This window comes from Oncorhynchus nerka, linkage group LG2 (assembly GCF_034236695.1).
Source record: "Oncorhynchus nerka isolate Pitt River linkage group LG2, Oner_Uvic_2.0, whole genome shotgun sequence".
NCBI lineage: Eukaryota > Metazoa > Chordata > Actinopteri > Salmoniformes > Salmonidae > Oncorhynchus > Oncorhynchus nerka.
Window position 1 is genome coordinate 94,878,627 of NC_088397.1, and position 10,564 is coordinate 94,889,190.

General features: G+C 44.8%; 1 protein-coding gene across 1 annotated transcript in view; it reads left to right on the top strand.

The window, feature by feature from the left end:
• Positions 1-10,143, top strand: part of LOC115125968 (homeodomain-interacting protein kinase 1-like) — a 67,083-nt gene extending 56,940 nt beyond the window's left edge. The window contains exons 14-15 of the mRNA XM_065021994.1: positions 9,533-9,690; positions 9,990-10,143. Coding sequence (XP_064878066.1) covers positions 9,533-9,690; positions 9,990-10,143 — 312 coding nt within the window. The remainder of the gene's footprint in view (positions 1-9,532; positions 9,691-9,989) is intronic.
• Positions 10,144-10,564: the final 421 nt, after the last annotated feature.

The window sequence follows — 10,564 nt, forward strand, 5'->3', positions numbered from 1 at the left end:
CTCTGTTTCTTACCTCGTTCTCCGTCTCTACTCTGATTATCTCTGTCTCTTACATCGTTCTCCGTCTCTACTCTGATTATCTCTGTCTCTTACCTCGTTCTCCGTCTCTACTCTGATTATCTCTGTCTCTTACCTCGTTCTCTGTTTCTACTCTGATTATCTCTGTCTCTTACCTCGTTCTCCGTCTCTACTCTGATTATCTCTCTCTCTTACCTGGTTTTCCGTCTCTACTCTGATTATCTCTGGCTCTTACCTCGTTCTCCGTCTCTACTCTGATTATCTCTCTCTCTCTTACCTCGTTCTCCGTCTCTACTCTGATTATCTCTGTCTCTTACCCCGTTCTCCGTCTCTATTATCTCTGTTTCTTCTCTTCTCCGTTTCTTTACCTCTCTCTTACCTGGTTCTCGTCTCTACTCTGATTATCTCTGTCTCTTACCTGGTTCTCCGTCTCTACTCTGATTATCTCTGTCTCTTACCTCGTTCTCCGTCTCTACTCTGATTATCTCTGTCTCTTACCTCGTTCTCCGTCTCTACTCTGATTATCTCTCTCTCTTACCTCGTTCTCCGTCTCTACTCTGATTATCTCTGTCTCTCTCTTACCTCGTTCTCCGTCTCTACTCTGATTATCTCTGCCTCTGATTATCTCTGTTTCTTACCTCGTTCTCCGTTTCTACTCTGATTATCTCTGTCTCTTACCTCGTTCTCTGTCTCTACTCTGATTATCTCTGTCTCTTACCTCGTTCTCCGTCACTACTCTGATTATCTCTGTCTCTTGCCTCGTTCTCCGTCTCTACTCTGATTATCTCTGTCTCTTACCTCATTCTCCGTCTCTACTCTGATTATCTCTGTCTCTTACCTCGTTCTCCGTCTCTACTCTGATTATCTCTGTCTCTTACCTCGTTCTCCGTTTCTACTCTGATTATCTCTGTCTCTTACCTCGTTCTCCGTCTCTACTCTGATTATCTCTGTCTCTTACCTCGTTCTCCGTTTCTACTCTGATTATCTCTGTCTCTTACCTCGTTCTCCGTCTCTACTCTGATTATCTCTGTCTCTTACCTCGTTCTCCGTTTCTACTCTGATTATCTCTGTCTCTTACCTCGTTCTCCGTCTACTCTGATTATCTCTCTCTCTTACCTGGTTCTCCGTCTCTACTCTGATTATCTCTCTCTCTCTTACCTCGTTCTCCGTCTCTACTCTGATTATCTCTGTCTCTTACCTCGTTCTCCGTCTCTACTCTGATTATCTCTGTCTCTGTCTCTACTCTGATTATCTCTGTCTCTTACCTCGTTCTCCGTCTCTACTCTGATTATCTCTGTTTCTTACCTCGTTCTCCGTCTCTACTCTGATTATCTCTGTCTCTTACCTCGTTCTCCGTCTCTACTCTGATTATCTCTGTTTCTTACCTCGTTCTCCGTCTCTACTCTGATTATCTCTGTCTCTTACATCGTTCTCCGTCTCTACTCTGATTATCTCTGTCTCTTACCTCGTTCTCCGTCTCTACTCTGATTATCTCTGTCTCTTACCTCGTTCTCTGTTTCTACTCTGATTATCTCTGTCTCTTACCTCGTTCTCCGTCTCTACTCTCTCTCTTACTCTGATTATCTCTCTCTTTACCTGGTTTTCCGTCTCTACTCTGATTATCTCTGGCTCTTACCTCGTTCTCCGTCTCTACTCTGATTATCTCTCTCTCTCTTACCTCGTTCTCCGTCTCTACTCTGATTATCTCTGTCTCTTACCCCGTTCTCCGTCTCTACTCTGATTATCTCTGTTTCTTACCTCGTTCTCCGTTTCTACTCTGATTATCTCTCTCTCTTACCTGGTTCTCCGTCTCTACTCTGATTATCTCTGTCTCTTACCTCGTTCTCCGTCTCTACTCTGATTATCTCTGTCTCTTACCTCGTTCTCAGTCTCTACTCTGATTATCTCTGTCTCTTACCTCGTTCTCCGTCTCTACTCTGATTATCTCTCTCTCTCTTACCTCGTTCTCCGTCTCTACTCTGATTATCTCTGTCTCTTACCTCGTTCTCCGTCTCTGCTCTGATTATCTCTGTTTCTTACCTCGTTCTCCGTTTCTACTCTGATTATCTCTGTCTCTTACCTCGTTCTCTGTCTCTACTCTGATTATCTCTGTCTCTTACCTCGTTCTCCGTCACTACTCTGATTATCTCTGTCTCTTGCCTCGTTCTCCGTCTCTACTCTGATTATCTCTGTCTCTTACCTCATTCTCCGTCTCTACTCTGATTATCTCTGTCTCTTACCTCGTTCTCCGTCTCTACTCTGATTATCTCTGTCTCTTACCTCGTTCTCCGTTTCTACTCTGATTATCTCTGTCTCTTACCTCGTTCTCCGTCTCTACTCTGATTATCTCTCTCTCTTACCTGGTTCTCCGTCTCTACTCTGATTATCTCTGGCTCTTACCTCGTTCTCCGTCTCTACTCTGATTATCTCTCTCTCTCTTACCTCGTTCTCCGTCTCTACTCTGATTATCTCTGTCTCTTACCTCGTTCTCCGTCTCTACTCTGATTATCTCTGTCTCTTACCTTGTTCTCCGTCTCTACTCTGATTATCTCTGTCTCTTACCTCGTTCTCCGTCTCTACTCTGATTATCTCTGTCTCTTACCTCGTTCTCCGTTTCTACTCTGATTATCTCTGTCTCTTACCTCGTTCTCCGTCTCTACTCTGATTATCTCTCTCTCTTACCTGGTTCTCCGTCTCTACTCTGATTATCTCTGGCTCTTACCTCGTTCTCCGTCTCTACTCTGATTATCTCTCTCTCTCTTACCTCGTTCTCCGTCTCTACTCTGATTATCTCTGTCTCTTACCTCGTTCTCCGTCTCTACTCTGATTATCTCTGTCTCTTACCTTGTTCTCCGTCTCTACTCTGATTATCTCTGTCCCCCGTTTCCTTTTTCTCAGTCTGTCATTTCCTTTCTCTTGCAGTGTGGAGGCGCCTACACACTCTTCCCCTCCTTTCTGTAGATCTGCTGTTCTGAGGACATGGAGGCATGATTCCTGACTTCACTTTATTTGAAGCTTCCTGTGGTTGCTTGTTCCCCTCTCCCTCCTCGCCCTCCTTCGCCCCTACTTCCTCTCATATCTTTTCCCTAAAGGAGACACCAGCTGAGACACACCTTTCCTTAACAGCTCGACCCATTCTTCTCCTTTCCTTTCAGCTCAACGGTATTGGCACCGCAATGAGACTGTTCTAGTTAGTGTTTCCTCCGTCCTTCCTTCCTTCCTTTCTTGTTGGATGTAGTTGTCCAGTTTATCAGGTCCCAGACTCCCATGACATCGGTGATGTAGAGAGCTAGTCAGCAGCCATATAGCCCCGTCTCTCTCTCTCCGTCTCTCTCTCTCTCTCCATCTCTCTCTCCGTCTCGTCTCTCTCTCTCTCCGTCTCTCTCCTCCGTCTCTTTCTCTCCATCTCTCTCAGTCAGTCTCTCTCTCTCCGTCTCTCTCTCTCTCGTCTCGCTCTCTCTCTCTCTCCATCTCTCTCTCTCCGTCTCTCTCTCCGTCCCTCTCTCCGTCTCTCTCTCTCGTCTCCCTCTCTCTCCATCTCTCTCCTCAGTCTCTCTCTCTCCGTCTCTCTCTCTCTCCGTCTCGCTCTCTCTCTCTCTCTCTCTCTCTCTCCGTCTCTCTCTCTCTCTCTCTCTCTCTCTCTCCGTCTCGCTCTCTCTCCATCTCTCTCTCCATCTCTCTCTCTCCGTCTCTCTCTCTCTCTCCGTCTCTCTCTCTCTCCTCTCTCTCTCTCCGTCTCCCTCTCTCCATCTCTCTCCTCCGTCTCTCTCTCTCCGTCTCTCTCTCTCTCTCAAGTCTCTCTCTCCGTCTCTCTCTCTCCGTCTCTCTCTCTCGTCTCCCTCTCTCTCCATCTCTCTCCCCTCCGTCTCTCTCTCCGTCTCTCTCCGTCTCTCTCTCTCTCCGTCTCTTTCTCTCTGTCTCTCTCTCTCTCTCCGTCCCTCTCTCCGTCTCTCTCTCTCCGTCTCTCTCTCTCTCTCCGTCTCTCACTCTCTCTCCGTCTCTCACTCTTTCTCTCTGTCTCCCTCTCTCTCTCCGTCTATCTCTCTGTCTCTCTCTGTCTCTCTCTCCGTCTATCTCTCTCTGTCTCTCTGTCTCTGTCTCTCTCTGCCTAATCTAAGTTTTAAGTGTTATTAGTTGTATGTACAGGATAGGCATGGTATGCATCGTCCAACCAAATGCTCACATACAGGTTCCTTCTGGACGATGCAACAACAACAATAATAATAAATAATAAAGATAAGAATACCAACATAAAGTAAATGTCTCAGTAGAACAGAATAAACATTTGAGCATCGGTATAATACAGGAAGGCACCGTTTATAGTCCAATATTTACACATGTATTTGGCAAGGGGGATTGGTGTTTAAATTGTGCAGTATTTAGCAATCATGAGAGTCTGGTATTGGAACTTATTATGGATCCCCATTAGTTCCTGTCAAGGCAGCAGCTACTCTTCCTGGGGTTTACTATGGATCCCCATTAGTTCATGCCAAGGCAGCAGCTACTCTTCCTGGGGTTTATTATGGATCCCCATTAGTTCATGCCAAGGCAGCAGCTACTCTTCCTGGGGTTTATTATGGATCCCCATTAGTTCCTGCCAAGGCAGTAGCTGCTCTTCCTGGGGTTTATTATGGATCCCCATTAGTTCCTGCCGAGGCAGCAGCTACTCTTCCTGGGGTTTATTATGGATCCCCATTAGTTCCTGCCAAGGCAGCAGCTACTCTTCCTGGGGTTTATTATGGATCCCCATTAGTTCCTGTCAAGGCAGCAGCTGCTCTTCCTGGGGTTTATTATGGATCCCCATTAGTTCCTGCCAAGGCAGCAGCTACTCTTCCTGGGGTTTATTATGGATCCCCATTAGTTCCTGCCAAGGCAGCAGCTACTCTTCCTGGGGTTTATTATGGATCCCCATTAGTTCCTGCCAAGGCAGCAGCTACTCTTCCTGGGGTTTATTATGGATCCCCATTAGTTCCTGCCAAGGCAGCAGCTGCTCTTCCTGGGGTTTATTATGGATCCCCATTAGTTCCTGCCAAGGCAGCAGCTACTCTTCCTGGGGTTTATTATGGATCCCCATTAGTTCCTGTCAAGGCAGCAGCTGCTCTTCCTGGGATTTATTATGGATCCCCATTAGTTCCTGCCAAGGCAGCAGCTACTCTTCCTGGGGTTTATTATGGATCCCCATTAGTTCCTGCCAAGGCAGCAGCTACTCTTCCTGGGGTTTATTATGGATCCCCATTAGTTCCTGCCAAGGCAGCAGCTACTCTTCCTGGGGTTTATTATGGATCCCCATTAGTTCCTGTCAAGGCAGCAGCTGCCCATTAGTTCCTGCCAAGGCAGTTACAATGGGGCAAAAAAGTATTTAGTCACTTATTTTCCACCATAATTTGCAAATAAATTAATTAAAAATCCTACAATGTGATTTTCTGGATATTTCTTTTCTCATTTTGTCTGTCATAGTTGAAGTGTACCTATGATGACAATTACAGGCCTCTCTCATCTTTTTAAGTGGGAGAACTTGCACAATTGGTGGCTGACTAAATACTTTTTTGCCCCACTGTATATACAATAAAAAAAATATGCCATTACATTTCATACCACTTTAAGTGTGTTTCCTCAGGCCACTACACTACTACCACATACTACATACTACTACACTACTACCACATATCTACAATACAACATCCATGTGTGTGTAGAATGTGTGTCTTATGTGTCTGTGCCTGTGTGTGTTTGTCTCTCCACAGTCCCCACTGTTCCATAAGGTGTATTCTTATCGGTTTAAAAAAATTATAATCTGATTCCCCTGCTGCATCAGTTATTTGATGTGGAATAGAGTTCCATGTAGTCATGGCTCTATGTAGTACTGTGGAATAGAGTTCCATGTAGTCATGGCTCTATGTAGTACTGTGGAATAGAGTTCCATGTAGTCATGGCTCTATGTAGTACTGTGGAATAGAGTTCCATGTAGTCACGTCTCTATGTAGTACTGTGGAATAGAGTTCCATGTAGTCACGGCTCTATGTAGTACTGTGGAATAGAGTTCCATGTAGTCATGGCTCTATGTAGTACTGTGGAATAGAGTTCCATGTAGTCATGGCTCTATGTAGTACTGTGGAATAGAGTTCCATGTAGTCATGGCTCTATGTAGTACTGTGGAATAGAGTTCCATGTAGTCATGGCTCTATGTAGTACTGTGGAATAGAGTTCCATGTAGTCATGGCTCTATGTAGTACTGTGGAATAGAGTTCCATGTAGTCATGGCTCTATGTAGTACTGTGGAATAGAGTTCCATGTAGTCATGGCTCTATGTAGTACTGTGGAATAGAGTTCCATGTAGTCATGGCTCTATGTAGTACTGTGGAATAGAGTTCCATGTAGTCATGGCTCTATGTAGTACTGTGGAATAGAGTTCCATGTAGTCATGGCTCTATGTAGTACTGTGGAATAGAGTTCCATGTAGTCATGTCTCTATGTAGTACTGTGGAATAGAGTTCCATGTAGTCATGGCTCTATGTAGTACTGTGGAATAGAGTTCCATGTAGTCACGTCTCTATGTAGTACTGTGGAATAGAGTTCCATGTAGTCACGGCTCTATGTAGTACTGTGGAATAGAGTTCCATGTAGTCACGGCTCTATGTAGTACTGTGGAATAGAGTTCCATGTAGTCACGGCTCTATGTAGTACTGTGGAATAGAGTTCCATGTAGTCACGGCTCTATGTAGTACTGTGGAATAGAGTTCCATGTAGTCATGGCTCTATGTAGTACTGTGGAATAGAGTTCCATGTAGTCATGGCTCTATGTAGTACTGTGGAATAGAGTTCCATGTAGTCATGGCTCTATGTAGTACTGTGGAATAGAGTTCCATGTAGTCATGGCTCTATGTAGTACTGTGGAATAGAGTTCCATGTAGTCATGGCTCTATGTAGTACTGTGGAATAGAGTTCCATGTAGTCATGGCTCTATGTAGTACTGTGGAATAGAGTTCCATGTAGTCATGGCTCTATGTAGTACTGTGGAATAGAGTTCCATGTAGTCATGGCTCTATGTAGTACTGTGGAATAGAGTTCCATGTAGTCATGGCTCTATGTAGTACTGTGGAATAGAGTTCCATGTAGTCATGGCTCTATGTAGTACTGTGGAATAGAGTTCCATGTAGTCATGGCTCTATGTAGTACTGTGGAATAGAGTTCCATGTAGTCATGGCTCTATGTAGTACTGTGGAATAGAGTTCCATGTAGTCATGGCTCTATGTAGTACTGTGGAATAGAGTTCCATGTAGTCATGGCTCTATGTAGTACTGTGGAATAGAGTTCCATGTAGTCATGGCTCTATGTAGTACTGTGGAATAGAGTTCCATGTAGTCATGGCTCTATGTAGTACTGTGGAATAGAGTTCCATGTAGTCATGGCACTATGTAGTACTGTGGAATAGAGTTCCATGTAGTCATGGCTCTATGTAGTACTGTGGAATAGAGTTCCATGTAGTCATGGCTCTATGTAGTACTGTGGAATAGAGTTCCATGTTGTCATGGCTCTATGTAGTACTGTGGAATAGAGTTCCATGTAGTCATGGCTCTATGTAGTACTGTGGAATAGAGTTCCATGTAGTCATGGCTCTATGTAGTACTGTGGAATAGAGTTCCATGTAGTCATGGCTCTATGTAGTACTGTGGAATAGAGTTCCATGTAGTCATGGCTCTATGTAGTACTGTGGAATAGAGTTCCATGTAGTCATGGCTCTATGTAGTACCGTGGAATAGAGTTCCACGTAGTCATGGCTCTATGTAGTACCGTGGAATAGAGTTCCACGTAGTCATGGCTCTATGTAGTACCGTGGAATAGAGTTCCACGTAGTCATGGCTCTATGTAGTACAGTGGAATAGAGTTCCACGTAGTCATGGCTCTATGTAGTACCGTGGAATAGAGTTCCATGTAGTCATGGCTCTATGTAGTACTGTGGAATAGAGTTCCATGTAGTCATGGCTCTATGTAGTACTGTGGAATAGAGTTCCATGTAGTCATGGCTCTATGTAGTACTGTGGAATAGAGTTCCATGTAGTCATGGCTCTATGTAGTACTGTGGAATAGAGTTCCATGTAGTCATGGCTCTATGTAGTACTGTGGAATAGAGTTCCATGTAGTCATGTCTCTATGTAGTACTGTGGAATAGAGTTCCATGTAGTCATGGCTCTATGTAGTACTGTGGAATAGAGTTCCATGTAGTCATGGCTCTATGTAGTACTGTGGAATATAGTTCCATGTAGTCATGGCTCTATGTAGTACTGTGGAATATAGTTCCATGTAGTCATGGCTCTATGTAGTACTGTGGAATAGAGTTCCATGTAGTCATGGCTCTATGTAGTACTGTGCACCTCCCATAGTCTGTTCTGGACTTGGGGACTGTGAAGAGACCTCTGGTGGCATGTCTTGTGGGGTATGTATGGGTGTCTGAGCTGTGTGCTACTAGTTTAAACAGACCTCTGGTGGCATGTCTTGTGGGGTATGGATGGGTGTCTGAGCTGTGTGCTACTAGTTTAAACAGACCTCTGGTGGCATGTCTTGTGGGGTATGTATGGGTGTCTGAGCTGTGTGCCAATAGTTTAAACAGACCTCTGGTGGCATGTCTTGTGGGGTATGGATGGGTGTCTGAGCTGTGTGCCAATAGTTTAAACAGACCTCTGGTGGCATGTCTTGTGGGGTATGGATGGGTGTCTGAGCTGTGTGCCAATAGTTTAAACAGACCTCTGGTGGCATGTCTTGTGGGGTATGGATGGGTGTCTGAGCTGTGTGCTACTAGTTTAAACAGACCTCTGGTGACATGTCTTGTGGGGTATGGATGGGTGTCTGAGCTGTGTGCCAATAGTTTAAACAGACCTCTGGTGGCATGTCTTGTGGGGTATGGATGGGTGTCTGAGCTGTGTGCTACTAGTTTAAACAGACCTCTGGTGACATGTCTTGTGGGGTATGGATGGGTGTCTGAGCTGTGTGCTACTAGTTTAAACAGACCTCTGGTGGCATGTCTTGTGGGGTATGGATGGGTGTCTGAGCTGTGTGCCAATAGTTTAAACAGACCTCTGGTGGCATGTCTTGTGGGGTATGGATGGGTGTCTGAGCTGTGTGCTACTAGTTTAAACAGACCTCTGGTGACATGTCTTGTGGGGTATGGATGGGTGTCTGAGCTGTGTGCTACTAGTTTAAACAGACCTCTGGTGACATGTCTTGTGGGGTATGGATGGGTGTCTGAGCTGTGTGCTACTAGTTTAAACAGACCTCTGGTGACATGTCTTGTGGGGTATGGATGGGTGTCTGAGCTGTGTGCCAATAGTTTAAACAGACAGATCTGTTCAACATGTCAATACTTACAAATACGAGTAGTGATTGGCTCTTCTGGACAATGACATTCTGTCCAGGGTTGGCACTGCTTTCATGTGATATTACAGATAAACACTGGAATGAATGCTAACTGGTTTCTATGTGTGTGTGTTTTTTCTTTTTTCTCTCTCTCTCTCTGTAGCAGGCTTGGCCCGCCGGCACCCAGCAGATCCTCATCCCGTCGTCATGGCAGCCGGTTCCTGGCGTGGCCATCCACGGCTCCGCCCACCAGACGGTTGTCGCGGAGTCTCCCGTAGAGACGCTCCATCCGGACACAGCCCAGCACACAAACAGCTGGAGGTATGGTTATCACCATGGTTACATAGATGTCTGTCACAATAGACCTCTTTATATAAGAGAACAGAAGGCAGATACACCCAGATCATGTCAGGGTGTAACTATCCCAAAAAAAGAGAAACAAAAATGTTTAAAAACTTTGAGCGTTTACTTGTCTGCCTGGATTGCCAGATGGGGGGTTGCGGTTTTGGGACCTTTCTATTGGTTGATTTAAGCCAGGCAAGCTCACAGGCACAGAAACAGTATTTGAAACGCATGTCTGAAGAAAAGCAGGGTTACTCAGATGTGTGTGGTGTGTGTAGGGGGTCTCAGTACAGGGGAGTACTGCAGCAGAGTCAATCGACCTCTGACCCTAGCCGGGGTCAGGCCACCCAGAGGTCACAGCAGGAGAGGAGCGGAGCTGGGAAGAGGGCCAAGGGTCGCCGCGGCAACAACAGAACCACCAGGTACAACTGACTGGAAGAGAAAGGCTATGGATAGATCGTGTTACAACAGCTAGTTGCAGTTATCAACTAGTATCAACTAGTTTATCAACTATATAGTTACAGTTATCAACTAGTTATAGTTATCAACTAGTATCAACAACTAGTTACAGTTATCAACTAGTATCAACTATATAGTTACAGTTATCAACTAGTATCAACTATATAGTTACAGTTACCAACTAGTTTATCAACTATATAGTTACAGTTACCAACTAGTTTATCAACTATATAGTTACAGTTACCAACTAGTTTATCAACTATATAGTTACAGTTATCAACTAGTTACAGTTACCAACTAGTTTATCAACTATATAGTTACAGTTACCAACTAGTTACAGTTACCAACTAGTTTATCAACTATATAGTTACAGTTACCAACTAGTTTATCAACT